The following is a 19,193-nucleotide window of genomic DNA, read 5'->3' on the forward strand; positions in this document are numbered from 1 at the left end:
AAAGCTGAAACTTTGGCGAAAATCTGGCCCTTCCCAGAAAGCATGTTCCACTTTCTGAGTGAAGTCGCTCAGTCGTGTCCGACTCTCTGTGACCCCATGGACTGTAGCCCACCAGGCTCCTCCGTCTGTGGGATTTTCCAGGCAAGAGTGCTGGAGTGGGTTGCCATTTCCTTCTGCAGGGAATCTTCCTGACTCAGGGATCGAACCTGGGTCTCCCGCATCATAGGGAGACAATTTTACCATCTTCTGAGCCACCAGGGAAGAAGAACCACAGACATCATGATACCACACAACCGCCCTGCCCAGTCAGACTGCCACCCTGTCTTCATCTGTACCACCAGCACCCATGTCTAAACATAAAGCATTGCTCTCGGTAATTTTGGGTTTAGAATTATCCTACATGGAAAAGATTTCAGGGGCATCTTGTTTGTTTGTTTTTTGGCCATGCTAAATCTTCATCGCTGTGCATTGGGGTTCACTAGCTGCAGTGAGGAGAAGATACTGTTTGTTGCGGTGTGGTGCAGGCTTCTCACTGTGGTGGCTTCTCTTGTCGCAGAGCATGGGCTCTAGATGTGTGGACTTTAGTAGTTACAGCACACGGGCCCTGGAGCACAGACTCAGGAGCGGTGGTGTACAAGCTTAGTTGCTCTGTGGCATGTGGGATCTTCCCGGCCCAGGGAATGGAACCCACGTCCCCTGCATTGGCAGGTGAACCCTTAACCACTGGACCACCAGGGAAGCCCCCAGGGGCATATATATATAATAACATACCTAGAACCAATTCATCACCTTCTCATGTATTGACCCTTTCAACTTCTCATTTGATTATGTATACAGTTCTGCTTTTGCTACCGTTTCAGGCAAAAGGCAAAGTGAACAATCTTATTTTTTAAACAAAAAAAGTGAAATGTATTGGGACAGGGATCTTTCAGGACTCTTTCTGTGGGTCATAACGGATCATTTCTCATGTTTTATGCAATGTGTTTTCTTTTCCACAATAGGTACATGGATAGACTGTGCTTTGCCGCTTTAGTTTATTAACTATTATTCCCTTCTTACTTTTGTAAAATCCTAGGAACTATGATAAACTATGATAGTTCATCTTAATAGTCATAAAATGCATATCTTCCTACGTTTACATGTTCTTTCTTACGGCTGATGGAATGTTAAATTATAAGAGAAAGCATCTTTTTTCCTTGCTAGCAGTATATAAGATGACCATCTGTGTTACAACTGTTGTTGTCTTACTTTTGATGGCGCGTGATACATCGTAGTTTACACATGCCCTTCTTGGTGATGATACACCTCCCACCTTTAATTGGGATGTTTTTGACTTCCTAACATGCCCACTCTAGTAGAATGTCAGCTGATAGTCAACATTGGCCGTCTGAACTGTGTACTCGGGCTCCTGGAAAGCTGAGCACTTACCTACATCAGGGGTCAGTCAGTGTGGGAAGCCATCCCTGGTTGGTATTGAACTTGACATTCGGTCTGCCTGGTGATCCGGTCCTGGTCAAGGTGCAAATAGTAACAAAAAGGAGGCTGGTACTCTGCCACAGACAGCAACATTGATTTATTTCTTTGTGCTTTCTCATTTTCAAAATATTTTTTCAAAACATACTTTACTCCATTTGATTTTCATGGCAATTCTTAGGAGAAGTTATGTCTGAATTTTGCTAGTGAACTTTGCGGACAATGAAGCTGACACACAAAGAAAAGGAGATGACATTGTTGCGAGGCAGAGAAATGAGACCTAAAATCGAGGGCGTGTGATTTCCAGTTAGCTTTCTTTCCCACCGTCCTCTGTCCCAGGCACCTCTGTCTAACCTGCTCCAGGTCACAACGCCCAGGGTGGAAGACAAGAGCTTTGCGTCCCTCAGCAGGAAGTACAGAATGAGCCTGTCTCTTAGGTGAACTCATTGTCCCCACCATTAGTGTGTTCACAGACTTGCTCTCAAATGAGAAGGAAGCTTTGTGCAAAATCAGAGTTCATTCAAGCTCCTTCAAGGAATTAAAGGAAGAGCAAGGTTGCTCACTGCTTCAGGGTCTCCTTGGCCTTGGGATGTGCCAGCATGGCCGGAAAGAGACCCCCGAAAGTGTGGTGTTCCTCACACTCCCCTTTTTGCCGTCAAAACTTGTCTTCCTTGTGCTCCTCCAGAACCCAGGTTTGTTGTCTTCAGATCTGGGGTGTTAAGTAAATGCATCACTTTAGGAATTCAGGCAGAGCCCTCACCTGTCTGGGTGTGTTTCTATAAGAGTTAAAGGGACTGAAAGAAATGGATGAGGGCTAAACAGAAAAAATTATATAATCTGCCCCAGGTGTGTGCATGAGACAGTGGATCGGCCCATAGAGTTTGCTGCACATGAGCAGTCTTTGGCTTCGGTGTATCAGAACAATAGCCGACCTGATTAGAACATCCCTGTGAAGGGACATGTGCACATGGACTTTGGTGCTGGTGCTTTTGAACTGTGGTGTTGGAGTAGACTCTTGAGAGTCCCTCGGACTGCAAGGAGATCCAACCAGTCCATCCTAAAGGAGACCAGTCCTGAATGTTCATTGGAAGGATTGATGTTGAAGCTGAAACTCCAATCCTTTGGCCACCTGATGCGAAGGGCTGACTCATTTGAAAAGACCCTGATGCTGGGAAAGATAGAAGGCGGGAGGAGAAGTGGACGACAGAGGATGAGATGGTTGGATGGCATCACTGACGCAATGGGCACGAGTTTGGGTAAACTTTGGGAGTTAGTTGGTGATGGACAGGGAGACCTGGTGTGCTGCAGTCCACGGGTTCACAAAGAGTCAGACACGACTGAGCAACTGAACTGAACTGAACCTGGAACACAGTCATATCTTCTCTTTCTTGGGGTTGGGGATATACCAGAGCTGTACTGAAACAAAGCTGACTTTGGGTGCTAACCTTGGGAGACATGATACAGTCACTTCTGTTCTTTTGAAAAGTCAATTAGTGGCCCATTCTGAGTCCATTAAGTTAGTGTCCAGTGTAAAAAGATGGACTCTATTTGTACTGAAAAGGTTTGCTATTTGGGAATGTTTTCTTAAGAAAAGTTATAGTATGGCTCCTGGGTACTCCCTTTAGGGGAGTTGTTCGTATTTGGGGGGCAAATAGGATGGCTCTTGAGATGTAAGCCTGCTGGTCAGAAGCAGAGGTTCTTTTTTCTTGTATAGCGTGAGTGCTGTAGCAGATGAAAGATGTAGGTGGGCTAGACCAGGGTGGTGGTGGGCAGAATGCTCAGCATGTATTCTGAATGGAGAGCTGACGAAATCCGATCACAGGTTGCATAGGACAAATGAGGGTGGGGAGTGAAGAATGGATGATGAGGCTGGGTTCTTTGTCTTCAACAGCTCAAGGAAGGGAGTTGAGATGACCCTGAGCTGATACCGAGATGTGGAGTACCTGGCAGGCACAGATTTTTCGGGGGGCAGGAGAAAAGGATGATCGGAGTCTTGGTGTTGAGCATACTGTGTCTGATACGCAAACCATACTTCCACTTGAGATGCACTGTGGGCACACGGATTCGTGAGTCTGCAGTTGAGGGGAGAGATCAGGCTAGAAATGCAGACGTCGTGGTTGACAGATAGTATTTCAAGTCATGAAGCTGGATAAAGTAGTAGAAAGACGGCAGCTTCCTGGGTTATGCCCTGAATCGCAGAAGTATAAGGATGGGAGCTTAGGAAAAGCCAGCAAGTGGAGTAAGTTCAGTTCAGTCACTCAGTCGTGTCCGACTCTTTGCAACCCCATGGACTGCAGCACGCCAGGCCTCCCTGTCTATCACCAACTCCTGGAGTTTACTCAAACTCATGTCCATCGAGTGGGTGATGCCATCCAACCATCTCATCCTGTCGTCCCCTTCTCCTCCTGCCTTCAATCTTTCCCAGCATCAGGGTCTTTTCCAGTGAGTCAGTTCTTCACATCAGGTGGCCAAAGTATTGGAGCTTCAGCTTCAGCATCAGTCCTTCCAATGAATATTCAGGACTGATTTCCTTTATAAGTCAGTTGGTTGGATCTCCTTGCAGCCCAAGAGCCTCTCAAGAGTCTTCTCTAACACCACAGTGGACTTAGGGAAGCTGTTAAGGTGGGAAAAAGTTGAGCTTCCCTAGTGGTCCAGTGGCTGAGACTCTGTGCTCCCAGAGGAGAAAGTCCAGGGTGGAGGTCTAAAGGACACACAGCAACAGTTTTTCAAGAAAAGTATTAGTCATTCAGTCATATCCAACTCTTTACAACCCCATGGTCTGTGCATGGAATTCTCTAGGCAAGAATACTGGAGTGGGTAGCCTTTCCCTTCTTCAGGGGATCTTTGAGACCCAGGGATAAAACTGGGGTCTCCTACCTTGCAGGCAGCATGTTTTACCATCTGAGCTACCAGGGAGGCCCCAGAAGGAAGCAGTAATGGGCTGTGTCTGCAAGACCGGGGAGGTCTAAAAATTGATCACTGGGTGCCCTGATGCACAGGTCATGGGCAACCTTCATAAGGGCAGAATGAGCAGAGAAAGCTCCATGGACGTGCTCCAGAGGAGTGGGTGGGCGACTTGCAGAGAGGAGGGGTGCCATGAGAACATTTCAGAAAGCACCACTGGCTGTGGAAAGAAGGAGAAACATTGAGTTTGTGCAGAGATTGATAAGCAGGGTGATCCCACATCTGATAATTTTTAGAGTAAAGAGATCCTCATGTAGCCTAAACCGATGGAAATTACAGAAAAGAGAGAGGGTGTTTGGTGCTGGAGGAGAGGGGAGAATTGCAAAAGGAGATGACTGGAAGCAGCAGCGGCATCCATGGAACCATGAGAGGGGAGGTTTGATGTGGGCAGCAGGGACTGTCCCTCCACGTCACAGAGCAAGATGGCCCCTGAGAGCGCGTGGGCCCAGCTTCCGGACGTGGGCCGATGCAAAGGGTGGGACACGTGGACGTGTTCAAGATGGAGCCCAAGAGGCCTTACAAATAGCCGAAAAGAGAAGCGAAGAGCAAAGGAGAAAAGGTAAGATATACCCGTCTGAATGCAGAGTTCCAAAGAACAGCAAGGAGAGATGAGAAAGCCTTCCTCAGTGATCAGTGCAAAGAAATAGAGGAAGACAATAGAATGGGAAAGACTAGAGAGCTCTTCAAGAAAATTAGAGATACCAAGGGAACATTTCATGCAAAGATGGGCTCGATAAAGGACAGAAATGGTAGAGACCTAATAGAAGCAGAAGATATTAAGAAGAGGTGGCAAGAATACACAGAAGAACTGTACAAAAAGATCTTCACGACCCAGATAATCACGATGGTGTGATCACTCACCTAGAGCCAGACATCCTGGAATGTGAAGTCAAGTGGGCCTTAGGAAGCATCACTACGAACAAAGATAGTGGAGGCGATGGAATTCCTGTTGAGCTATTTCAAATCCTAAAAGATGATGCTGTGAAAATTCTGCACTCGATATGCCAGAAAATCTAGAAAACTCAGCAGTGGCCACAGGACTGGAAAAGGTCAGTTTTCATTCCAATCCCAAAGAAAGGCAATGCCAAAGAATGCTCAAACTACCGCACAATTGCACTCATCTCACACGCTAGTAAAGTAATGCTCAAAATTCTCCAAGCCAGTCTTCAGCAATACGTGAACCATGAACTTCCAGATGTTCAAGCTGCATTTAGAAAAGGCAGAGGAACCAGAGATCAAAGTGTCAACATCCGTTGGATTATTGAAAAAGCAAGACAGCTCCAGAAAAGCATGTATTTCTGCTTTATTGACTATGCCAAAGCCTTTGACTGTGTGGATCACAGAAAACTGTGGAAAATAATTAAAGAGATGGGAATACTAGACCACCTAACCTGCCTTTTGAGAAATCTGTATGCAGGTCAGGAAGCAACAGCTAGAACTGGACATGGAACAACAGACTGGTTCCAAATCGGGAAAGAAGTCCGTCAAGGCTGTATATTGTCACCCTGCTTATTTAACTTATATGCAGAGTACATCATGAGAAACGCTGGGGTGGAGGAAGCACAAGCTGGAATCAAGATTGCCAGGAGAAATATCAATAACCTCAGATATGCAGATGGTACCACCCTTATGGCAGAAAGTGAAGAATAACTAAAGAGCCTCTTGCTGTAAGTGAAAGAAGAGAGTGAAGAAGTTGGCTTAAAGCTCAGCATTCACAAAAGTAAGATCATGGCATCTGGTCCCTTCACTTCACAGCAAATAGATGGGGAAACAGTGGAAGCAGTGACAGACTTTATTTTTCTGGGCTCCAAAATCACTGCAGATGGTAACTGCAGCCATGAAATTAAAAGATGTTTACTCCTTGGAAGGAAAGTTATGACCAACCTAGACAGCATTAAAAAGCAGAGACATTACTTTGCCAACAAAAGTCTGTCTAGTCAAGGCTATGCTTTTTCCAGTAGTCATGTATGGATGTGAGAGTTGGACTATAAAGAAAGCTGTGCGCCGAAGAACTGATGCATTTGAACTGTGGTGTTGGAGAAGACTCTTGAGAGTCCCTTGGACTGCAAGGAGATCCAACCAGTCCATCCTAAAGGAGATCAGTCCTAAATATTCACTGGAAGGACTGATGCTGAAGCTGAAACACCAATCCTTTGGCCACCTGATGCAAAGAACTGACTGACTGGAAAAGACCCTGATGCTGGGAAAGATTGAAGGACGGAGGAGAAGGGGACGACAGAGGATGAGATGGTTGGATGGCATCACTGACTCGATGCACATGAGTTTGAGTAAACTCCGGGAGTTGGTGATGGACAAGGAGGCCTGGTGTGCTGCGGTCCATGGGGTCGCAAAGAGTCGGACACTCTTGAGCGACTGACCTGAACTGAACTGAGGGCACGTGGGCCCAGCTTCCGGGCACAGGTGGATGTGAAGGGGGAACACGTGGAAATGTTCTTCTGTTGGTGTAACGGAATGGTTTGCTGACAGCAGTGGTGGCTAGGAGAACCTGCGCGTTTTCCGAAAGTGTTAGCTCCTATTACTACAACAAATAAGGTTTTATTTTTACAAATGCTGGACGTTTGCCTTTTATATTTTTATAGTAAAGAAACCTGTTGGCGATATATTCTGGGTTGTGATCCTTGGGTACGGTGCAGATTTGGTCCAAGTTTTCAACTTGGGATGGAACTCATGGAACTGAAACGTTTCACGGAATGGTGAAGAATTTTATAATCGCTATGAGATTTCCTTTACCATCGTTTTATGAAAGAAGCTGTCCTCATTAGAACAAGTTTCACAGTCCTGGACAATGAGGATATCAAGAATATTGAAGGACGTTTTATCGTCATTGAGTGAATTATTCTCTGGGTGGAACACATTCTCCATGGAATGTAGCCTTTTTTTTCCCCCGAGCAGTGAGGCTCAATTTTCAGAGAATTTTTATGTGGCACTGGGGAGTATAGAATTATAGGACACTATTGAGGTGAACTGATGAGGTTTGAAAATTTGTAAGAGACTGAGACTGGAGGCTATTTGGAATGATTTAAAGACCTATCCTGTCTGAGAAGAGGGACTAGGCAGGTAGCCACACAAGGAGTTAGGGGAATGTCTTGGAAATTGCTAAAGCTAATTTAAGTAAAACATAAAAGATACATTAACACATTTAAACAGTGGCAGAACATAACAGAGATTGGGTAAATAGTAGGTGTTTTTATGATGAAGGTGAAATGCAAGGTCATCGCTTTGAATATTCCACGATAAAGTCCCACCAAACAGTAGAAAAGTGAAAGTGTCCACTGTTCAGTTGAGTCCCGACTCTTTTACGACCCCATGGCCTGTAGCCCACCAGGCTCCTCCATCCATGGGATTCTTCAGGCAAGAATACTGGAGTGGGTTGCCATGCCCTTCTCCAGGGGATCTTCCCAACTCAGGGATTGAACCCCCATCTCCCACATTGCAAACAGATTCTTTAGCATCTGACCCACCAGCAAAGCTCAGTATGCAGATACACAGGAGGAAACAGCAAATGCTCACAAGTCTGTTCTTAAGTTTTAACTTCCTTCCTAAGACTGTCTGGGTGGGAAAGACGAGAAACGAGGGGCTGTGGTCAGGGGCTTTCATTTTGGGGAAATGACTCTTGTGTGTTCTCAGCTTGGAAAGGCTTGAATATACGCCGAGGGAAGATGAACAGCAGTGTGGAGGGGGAGATGCGCTGGGGAAAAGCCCAGATTTCTGGAGTCAGAGACGAGGTTTTTGAATGACGATGCAGTTGCCGAGACGGGAGAGAGACGCCTTCTCCGTACAGCTTCCGGGGACCAGACTTGGTGCTGCCGCACAGACGTCACCCGTAGTTTTTGGCTCAAGTGCAGATTCTGACCCAGCAGGTGTGGGCCGGAGGCGTGAGGGTCCGTGTGTCCCAGCGATGCTGGTCAGGGACTAGCAAGTGTGCCTGTGGGTGCTGCTCACTGATCCTGGGGTTCCGTATAAGCGCTCACTTTGAGTCGCCTGCCGACTTGAAGTCTGGTCGTTGCTTTTCTGGTATTCCGTAGAAAGAAAGTATGCAGTGACTGATTAAGGTGTTTTAAGGTGGCAGGGGGATCCCTCACTCTTTTCATCATTTAAAACGCAGAGTTACAATTGTTGCTTTGTCTCTGCCCCCAAAGGAAAGGTATTTTAATGAGCTATAGAATTCCAGGGAAATATTAATAATTTTTTAAAATTTAGTGATTTAAAAATAGCCCTTCATTTACTGTTGTCTTGCATATTTTCTGAAAATTTTCTGACTTGCTTTTTTTTTAAGCTGTATATAAAGTATCTTTGGATTTCTCTGCCTACAATTTTTTTTTTGAAACTTGAGGTGATGTATTTGTTCTTCCTGTTTTCCCTCTTTCTTTCTTTGTCTCTCTTTTTCTTTTCTTTCTTTCGCCTGTGCTGGGTCTTCATTTGCAGCACTGGCTAGGGAGTTGAGGCACGCGAGCTGTCTACTTGTGCACAGGCATAGTTGTCTCAAGGCATGTGGGATCTTAGTTCCCTGACCAGGGATCGAACCTATGTCCCCTGCGTTGCAAGACAGATTCTTAACCACTGGACCACCAAGGAAGCCATCTCGCTGTCTGCTTTTAAGTTCTTTTTTTCTGTGTCTGACTATAACATGGTTATGGTATACCTTGATGGGGTAGCCTTTATATGTCTTCTGTTTGGGGTGAGTAAGATTCTTCTAATTGTAGGCTTTTAATTTTAATCAAGTTTTTTAACATCCTCCACGTCCTGTCTTCTGGGCCCCTAATTATACCTGATACACTTATATGGTCTTCTGATCAGGGACTCTCTGATCTTGCTTTTTTGTTGGTGGCGTTCATTTCCCCACCCACCCCCACTCTCTGCTTCAGTTTGATAATTTTCATCATTGTGACTTCAGCTTCCCATCAAGTGAGCTTTTCTTCTACAATGTCTGACACTTTGAAATCCTATCTGGTGTATTTTTTGTGTTTTCATTTTTGCTTCTGCCAGTTTCATGCAGGTCTTTCTTGCATGTCCTGTTTCTCTTTTCTCCGTGTCCGTGTTTACCTGTATATTCCTAGGTATACAGAGCATATTTATAGTATCCTCTTAAATGTCTTTTTTCTGCCAACTACATCGCATTTAGATTCTCTATTTCCCTTTTGGTTGCATGTAATAGTCTCCCGCTTCTTTGTATGCCAGCTGATTTTTTGACTAGATGTCACTTTTTCATGTTCTCAATTCTGCTGTATTTCTGTAAAAAGCATTAGACTCTTCTGGCGTGTAGACAGTTGCTTGATATCAGTTTCTTCTGCAGATACTTCGTTTTAAACTTTCTTAGGGCAGAGTAAGAGCAGCTTTTAGTCCGGGGTGATGTGTCCCCATTACTAAGTTGATTAGAGAAGGAAATGGCGCTGAACTCCTGTATTCATGCCTGGAGAATCCCACGGACAGGGCAGCCCGGCGGGCTGCAGGCTGTGAGGTTGCAGAGAGGCAGACAAGAATGAGCCAGTGAGCTTGAAAGTGATGCTTCTCTTAGGACTCTCTGCGATGCCCTGTGTACTGTGTATCCTCTCTGCTCTGATGGCTGCAATGGGAGGGTCTAGGCTCCTGGGAAGCTTAGGCATGCTTTGCCCTGGCGCTTTTTCTTCTGGTGCTTTCTGCCGTCTTGTGAGCTTTCGCCACATGCACGTTCAAAAAGCAGCAGTCAGCCCAACCCCGGGGGGTCGCTCACAGCTCTCTGGGTTTCTTTGTCCCATTCCGTCCTTCCTGATTTTTTTTTTGCTCACGGGACCTACGCATCTCAGCATCCTCACACTTCTGTTTTGGCTGGGCTGGGTCTTGCTTGATTTGCAGGGGCTTTGCTGTATTTGCAGCAGGCAGGGGTTGCACACATTTCTCGCTGCGGTGGCTTCTCCTGTTGCCGAGCACAGACTCTAGGCACGAGTTCCTTCAGTAACTGCAACCCTCAGGCTTGAGAGTTGCAGCTCAGGAGCTCTGGAGTGTGGAATCAATTAGTTGCGGCGCTTGGGGTTAGTTGTGCTTCGGCATGAGGGAATCTTCCCGGACCAGGAATCGAACCCGCGTCCCCGCCGTTGGCAGGTGGTGATTCTTATCCACTGTGCCACCAGGGAAGTCCCAGCCTCCTCAAACTCTGCTCTCTCTGCTCAACTCAGAAGCACCTTTCAATGTCTGGCCCGGCCCCGTGGACTCGAACCCGCCTCCAGGCGTGCGTGCATTTTGGGTCATCTCTGGGGTCACCTCATGCGTGTTCTCTCTCAGAGAACACGGCCCTGTGCGACCTGCGGGCCGTTATCTGAATGGCTCCGGTAAAGTGTGAGAGTCACACACTTTTATCAGAGTAGTAGTAGGAGAGTGGCTTACTTAAAATACGTGTTTCTGATTTTCTCCTAACTTGATAGCATTCACGGCCACGGTCTTCAGTTTGCCTGGGAAGCAACTTAATGGTCATCACATTTAATCCATTAGGATATATAACTGAGTTTCCAAGCAAGTCATAATTGCATTTCCGAGCACAGGTTAGAAATGTTTGAATTGAGAATGCTTTTTCCGATTTCATGAATACTCAGTCATTAGAGGCCTTCTCTGAAAGATGCAGCTGGCACTTTGGGTTGTTTCCTCTAAACAGGCTAATGTATTTATTTTTTAGAGAAATTGTATATGAACATTGAAACACTGATAAAACAAACTACACGAGAGAGTGAAACTTAACCTTCCTTCCAAATTATCAAACCTAGACAATGTATTAAAAATCAAAAACATCACTTTGCTGGCAAGGTCCATCTAGTCAAAGCTGTGGTTTTTCCAGTAGTCATGGACGGATGTGAGAGTTGGACTATAAAGAAAGCTGAGTGCTGAAGAATTGTTGCTTTCAAACTATGGTGCTGGAAAAGACTCTTGAGAGTCCCTTGGACTGCAAAGAGATCGAACCAGTCCATCCTAAAGGAAATGAACCCTGAATATTCATGGAAGGACTGACGCTAAAACTGAAACTCCAATCCTTTGGCCACCTGATGGGAAGAACTGACCCATTTGAAAAGACCGTGATGCTGGGAAAGATTGAGGGCAGGAGGAGAAGGGGATGACAGAGGATGAGATGGTTGGATGGCATCGCTGACACAATGGACATGAGTTTGAGCAAATTCCAGGAGATGGTGAATGACAGGGAGGCCTGGTGTGCTGCAGTCCATGGGGTCACAAAGAGTCAGACACGGCTGGGTGATTGAACAACAGCTAGCATCTGGAAATAGCCATGGTCACCTGCTCAGAGGAGTTAACCATAGCAAAACTGTCTTTGGAAATTCCTGCTTAAAAGATTGACACTTGGCAGGCTTCTAGAAACTTAAAAATTGGAGGGGGGCTTCCCACCCACCCCTAACTGATCAGAGGGGCTCGCCCTTGCTGAACTGTTGGCCCCTGTTCCCTTCTGGGAGTCTGGACTCTGGTCCATGCTGGGCAGAAGCAACCTCAGTGACCAGCCTCCCAGAGGAACTCTGGGCCTCAGGTCCGCCCCCAGCACTTCTCTGGAGGATGGCATTCAACATGTGCTGTTAGAACTCGTCGGATTGAGTGCGTCCTGCGTGGCTCTAGTGGGAGACCCTCCACTTTTCCAGTTTATTCTGGACTTCTCCCCACAGTCCCTTCCCTTCTTCCAGTTTTGCTCTGGATCTTTCTACCGTAGTCCATCACAGCCCTGAGTACAGGGGTCCTAAAATTAAGTTCAGGGTTTCTTGCCGCATTCCTTCTAAGCCACCAAAGTTTAAAAGACATATTCTTTTATTTTTAGTTTTATTATACCACGTTCTCTTTTTTAAAAAACTGCTATTCATACTTTTTTCCATTTTCAGTTCAGTTCAGTTGCTCAGTCGTGTCCGACTCTCTGCGACCCCACGGACCGCAGCACGCCAGGCCTCCCTGTCCATCACCAACTCCCGGAGCTCACTCAAACTCATGTCCATCGAGTCGGTGATGCCATCCAACCATCTCATCCTCTGTCGTCCCCTTCTCCTCCTGCCTTCAATGTTTCCATTTTAGTTTTCCATATATATGGATGCGAAAATGATTAGTAATTCTTTTATGCTAATTTCTGCATTTCTGGCTTTCTAAATTTGATCCTGTCTCAGTGTCTTTTAAAAGACACCATTTTCTTTGAGATTATTCATGACAGATTCTGCCTTCTGCTATACCTGAAGTCCAAATTGATTTGCACACTTTTTCTCACATAACATATATGTGCATACTAAGTCACTTCAGTCATGTCTGACTCTTTGCGACCCCATGGACTGTAGCCCACCAGGCTCCTGTGTCCATGGGATTCTCCAGGCAAGAATACTGGAGTGGGTCGCCATGCCCTCCTCCAGGGGATCTTCCCTGCCCTCCTCCAGGGGAATGAACCCGTGTCTTTTCTGTCTCCTACATTGGCAGGTGAGTATTTACCACTACCACCACCTGGGAAGCCCTACATATACATATGTATGTATATGCTTTATTTTTGAGGGGGTGCTGGGCTAACCAGTCTACTCTTTATTTCTGTTAACTTGTGAAACAGCTGAATTTTACCATTGCATAGTTTTGCAAGAAAGGCTCATGAGTGTTATATTCTCCGAGTCTTTATGTCTTTGAGAATATTTCTGACACATGTATATTTAAATAACAGTTGAGCTCATTTTATTTTTTTATATTCTTTAGTATTTATATGTATTTGGTATTACACAGTATATATAGTATTATTTTATATCCTTTAGTATTATATACTATTATATATTCTTTAGTGTTATATAGTAATATATATTATATATATATTTAGTATTATATATTTTTCTACTGGCTTCACACATTAAATTTGATAGACATTAACCCTGGAGAAAGCTTATGTTCCCCATCATAATCAGCTTGCTTTTTCTACCTGCAAGCCTGAAAAATTATATTTTTATTGTTGAAGTTCAGTAGTGCAGGCTGTATCCCGTTGTTGCTCTTTCTTGTCAGTATTCCTGGACTATAACTGCTGTTTTGAATTAGGTGTGTGCATATTCAATCGTATCCAACTCTTTTGTGACCCCATGGACTATAGCTGGTCAGGCTCCTCTATCCATGGGATTTCCCAGGCAAGACTACTAGAGTAGGTTGCCATTTCCCTCTCTAGGAGATCTTCCCGATCCAGGGACCAAACCCAGGTCTCCTGCGTTAGAAGGTGGATTCTTTATCACTAGTGCCACCTGGAAAGCCCCATGCATGATCTACTTGCATATGTGTATGTGTGTGTGTATATAGACACACGCATATTTACGTGTGTGTTTATATAGCATATTTAAAAGCAGAGACATTACTTTGCCAACAAAGGTCCATCTAGTCAAGGCTATGGTTTTTCCAGTGGTCATGTGTGGATGTGAGAGTTGGACGATGAAGAAAGCTGAGCGCCGAAGAATTGATGCTTTTGAACTGTGGTGTTGGAGAAGACTCTTGAAGAGTCCCTTGGACTGCAAGGAGATCCAACCAGTCCATCCTAAAGGAGATCAGTCCTGGGTGTTCATTGGAAAGACTGATGTTGAAGCAGAAACTCCAATACTTTGGCCACCTCATGCTAAGAGTTGACTCATTGGAAACGACCCTAATGCTGGGAAGGATTGGGGGCAGGATGAGAAGGGGACGACAGAGGATGGGATGGTTGGATGGCATCACTAACTCGATGGACATGGGTTTGGGTGGACTCCGGGAGTTGGTGATGGACAGGGAGGCCTGGCATGCTGCGGTTCATGGTGTCACAAAGAGTCGGACACGACTGAGCGACTGAACTGAACTGAACTGATATATGTGCATTTTCCCTCCCTGCTCTTGCCCTTGGTATTTCTGGAGCATTGGAAACCCCCAGATAATCCTAGTAGGGATGCCCGTTTAGAGCCACTGCCTGAGTCATCTTCCAATTTCACCCTGAGATATGGAGCACCCCTGAGATAAAGCTTGGCCCCCCATGCTTCCTTGTTTGCGATGTAAATTGCAGCCTACCTGAGTATCTCATTTGCCAAGTGAAAATAATCCTGGTTGTGGGGCCTGCCTGGGGAGGCATGTAAGTGGGGGTGAGGGTCTGGGAGACCCTCAGCACTTGTCAGAGTTTAACCCACCATGGCAGGTCCGTCAGCTCGTCATTGGTGAGGACGTGGGGCAGATGGCGGTGGTGATGGTGGAGAACTCATTTCAGGGGGTCCACGCTGAAGCCGCCTGCATGTGTGTGTTGGCTGGAGCAAGGAGAGAACCGTTTGGCCCCTGCTCTCTGCAAAGTCTGTGTACTTGAGACCTGGCTCATGTGCAATTCTGCTGAGCTTGGCCAAATACCAAATGCAGAGTTTTCCACGGAGAAACTGTGTGCATGCATGTGTTAGTTGCTCTGTCGTGTCTGACTCTTTGCGACCCCACGGACTGTAGCCCGCCTGGCTCCTCTGTCCATGGGCTTCTCCAGGCGAGAATACTGGAGTGGGTTGCCATTTCCTTCTCCAGGGGAACTTCCCAACACAGGGATCAAACCCTGGTCTCCTGCATGGCAGGCAGTCTTTACCGTTGGAGCTACATGGAAGTCAGGGAGAAACTGAGACCTCCTATTTAGGTGATTTCTTACGCATTTGCTTATTGTACTGAATTCGATGTGTTTGTGTTCATTGTCCCATGATTTCCACACTAATTATTTTAATGTACAGTAATGGCAACCCACTCCAGTATTCTTGCCTGGAGGATTCCATGGACAGAGGAGCCTGGCTCCAGTCTATTGGGTCGCAAAGAGTTGAACACGACTGAGTGACTAACGGGGACATGTTTTCTTGCTCCGACTTCATTTTCTCTCACCTGTAAGCATTTTTGTCCTTAATCTACTGAACTCGTAAATTCTTACTGATTGATGATTAAAGATGTGGGGAGAGGCTTCTTGTACAGATGCCAAATGTTCTCTCATTTACACTCAGACCAATACTATTTTTCAACCTAATCCAAGAGGATTATCCGAGATAACTGACAGAGAACGTCAAAATTTGCCTTCAGTGCCTGGAAACAGTGGAACTGTTAAGTAGAACGCCTCTGAAAGATTACTAAACCCATGGACTTGTGAGACCATCTTCATGTAATTTCAAAGACTGCAGATGGTTTCTTATTAAGTCCCAAGGGGGCCCAATTCCCTGCTTAGAGGTCTCAGGGCTGGGCCTCGTAGGGGGCACGTTGGAGGCTTGTGGGTGGTCATATCATTGGGGAAGAAACTCTTGCTCTGGCCTCTGTAGCCTTTTGGTCAGAATAACAGAAGACTTTGGAAGTGTTAAACAAGAATGTGTAGTGGTGGGGAAAGAAAAGAGACGTCCGTGTGTCCAGTTCTGTTGAGTAGCTGGTGTGACCTGTGCTGCAGGCACTGCCTGGCTGTCTGTGTACGCAATCTCACGTCATCCTCATCATCTCATCTGCAACATGACAAGCTCAGCGACCAATCTAGAAAACTCCAGCGCAGACAGGAACTTTCCCGATTTGTTTCCACGGACCTCAAAATAATCATCCTCCCGCAAAATGACGTTTTTGAAACCCTAACAAAAAGGAGATGTATTTAATTGTACGGAACAACCCTTGTATCAACCGGAAGATCCAAATTATTGTACAAATTATGGTCATTTCGAGAAGGGAATGACAACCCACTCCTGCATCCTTGCCTGTAGAATCCCATGGACAGAGGAGCCTTGGCCGGCTACAGTCCATGGGGTTTGAAAGAGTCAGACATGACTGAGCAACTAACACACACAGATGAATCAAAGAAAATTAAATGAAAAGATTGAGAAGACCATAAAGTTGAATTTAGATGGCACACTGAAAACATTATTTTCTTAATTTTTTTAAAAAAAGGAATGTTGTTAATGGTTTCTCACAGTGACTATACACTGAAGCAATTGATGGGACAATAGTTTACATAGTAACTGTGGTGACTTAGCTCACTAATTAGCAAATAGTCCTGCTATCCCCCTGTATTAGGGCTTCCACAGTGGCTCAAATGGGAAAGAACCTGCCTGCCAATGCAGAAGATATAAGAGATGCAGGTTCGATCCCTGGGTGGGGAAGATCCCCTTGGAGGAGGGCATGGCAACCCACTCCAGTATTCTTGCCTGGAGAATCCCCATGGACAGAGGAGCCTGGTGGGCTAGAGTCCATGCGGTCGCAAAGAGTCGGTCGAGATTGAGCGGCAAACACTTTCACTTTATGATCATTCTGGGAACAAACATTCCAGATCTGTCTCCGCCACTGTGTTTGTTTTTAATTTTGACCTGTTAGCTCGGCGAGTAAACGAACAACGGGAGGAGACAGCATCTCTGTTTTTCTCTCCCAGTTCAAGGGCATGGTGGTTGGCACATGGGTGATTAGAGTCACGTGCATAGCGAGCCCTTCCTTTGTTTTCCGATTCCAAGCTACACCTCGTTTTCATATGTGAAGAAGTTTGCACTCAGCTGATTTGATTACACCATAATGCACACTTAAGTCCCTGTGATTGCTAACTTAGCCAGCAGTAGACATTTGCTGGCTTGAATAAAATCATTTCTACTTGCAAAGCTCAGCCTGTGTTGCAGGGGCCAGCGATTTGGGTAACTTTAGTGCTTTCTTTCAGTGCGTGCAACGTATCCATTTTGTTGAAAGAGGAAAGTTGGCCGACACTCCACAGTTGTTCCCGATCCTTTTGCACTCTTCCTTGATTCCTTAGATTTGGACTGGAATTTAGAACTTTTTCGAAAGCCAATGAAGTAAAACACATCTCCAAAGTAAGAGAACAGTGAGCTGTGAAATTGAGTAAGAGAGAAAAGACTTAAGAACTGATAATGCTTTAAATGTCTTATAAAGTTTTTTTTTTTTTTTAATTAGCTACAGATTTGTGTTACTTCAGTATTGAAAGTGTGGCCTTTTTCTGTGTTACCTGGATAGTTCTTGAGTTGAGACGTGATTTTAATCCAGCCAGTTCATATTATTTTCAAATTTTATACATGATTGTTGTTGCTGTTCACTAAGTTGTGTCTGACTCTTTACATGTAATTATTAACCATCTATTTTATTGACGTCTACAGTTTGAATTCAAGCCTTGGGCCTGTATTTTTTCTAGCTAGTGCTTCCAGTTTTCCACTTTTTGTATTAAAGAGTGTGAAATTTTCCCCTGGTATTTGTCAGAGTACTGATGACATGTACATTAAATTTGTACATTAAATTTACAGTGTCAGAACTCAGAACGTATTAACAATAATCTGTGGATGTGTGTGTGTCATTGATGGGTATCTGTTACGTGTAATATAAAGTTACAATTCATGGCTCATACTTCTTTAGAAAATCAGCGTATCATTTCGTTGAGGTTTCCCTCGTGACTCATACAGTAAAGAATCTGTCTGCAGTGCAGCAGACCTGTGTTCAATCCTTGGGTTGGGAAGATCCCCTGGAGAAGGGAATGGCAACCCACTCCAGTATCCTTGCCTGGAGAATCCAATGGACAGAGGAGCCTGGTGGGCTGCAGTCCATGGGGTTGCAAAGAGTCAGACATGACTGAGAGGGAAAGAAAGCAAGTACATTTATTTTGTAAACAATTCAAGAGAAGTCTGATGGAGCAAGATTTTTTTCCTTCGCCACCCACATACAGACAAAAATATGCACATCCCTCCTCTTTTTCCATTTTGACAGTATTGATGATGAAAGTTGTTTATACTCCACTCTTTCCAGAAAGGACTTGAGATAGCTTTCTAAATTCTAAAATATTCTTTGTATATGAAAATGGGAGTTTACACAAAAGATACTTTATGAGATGACTATCACTTTTATAAGAGGAGTAAACATAGTTTCTTTTTATTTTTTATTAATCTTTTTGTTTCTATTGTGGTATAGTTGATTAACAATGTTGGGATAGGTTGAATTGGATGGCAAAGGGACTCAGTCATACATATGCATGTATCCATTCTCCCCCAAACTCCCCTCCCATCCAGGCTGCCACATGACATTGAGCAGAGTTCCCTGTGCTGTCCAGCAGGTCCTTGTTGGTTCTCCATGTTAAACACCGCAGTGTGTCCATGTCCATCCCAGACTCCCTAACTATCCCCTCTCCCCATCCTTCCCCCCAGACCCAGCAACCATAAGTTCATATCTGAGTCTCTGCGTCTATTTCTGTTTCATACATAAGTTCGTTTGTATCATTTCTTTTTAGATTCTTCACATAAGAGGTGTCATACAATGATAATGCTTTTCTGCCTGACTCACTTCACCCAGTATGACAGTCTCTAGGTCCATCCATGTTGGTGCAGATGACATGACTTCATTCTTTTTAATGGCAGTGTAATATTCCATTGTATATATGTACCACATCTGCTTTATCTATCCCTCTGTTGACGGACATTGAAGTTGCTTCAGAATTTTGACCTGCCTTTCCGATGTCGTGGACATCAGACCCCGAAGGTCTTTAATTTAAGGATTTCTGTTCTCTTGCAGTCTCTGTTCCCCAAGAAGAATTACGAGTGTGTGACCAGCTGTGAGTTCCTCAAGTACATCCTGTCAGTGAAGCAGGGGGACTGCCCCGCCCCGGAGAAGGCCAGTGGGTTTGCCGCCGCCTGCGTTGAAAGCTGCGATGAGGACGATGAGTGCTCCGGGGTTAAGAAATGCTGTTCCAACGGCTGCGGGCACACCTGCCAGGTGCCCAAGACTCTGTACAAAGGTAAGGAGCAGGGCAGAGTGGGGGTGAAGGGGCCTCCAGCCTCACA

General features: G+C 45.2%; 1 protein-coding gene across 1 annotated transcript in view; it reads left to right on the top strand.

Moving 5' to 3' along the window:
• The window catches only part of LOC145536926 (anosmin-1-like), a 196,064-nt gene that overhangs the window by 121,001 nt on the left and 55,870 nt on the right, over window positions 1-19,193 (top strand). The window contains exon 4 of the mRNA XM_081567231.1: window positions 18,925-19,147. Within this exon, the coding sequence (XP_081423357.1) occupies window positions 18,925-19,147 (223 nt within the window). The remainder of the gene's footprint in view (window positions 1-18,924; window positions 19,148-19,193) is intronic.

This window comes from Giraffa tippelskirchi, chromosome X, assembly GCF_054371585.1.
Source record: "Giraffa tippelskirchi isolate mGirTip1 chromosome X, T2T-mGirTip1v1.2.pri, whole genome shotgun sequence".
Lineage (NCBI taxonomy): Eukaryota > Metazoa > Chordata > Mammalia > Artiodactyla > Giraffidae > Giraffa > Giraffa tippelskirchi.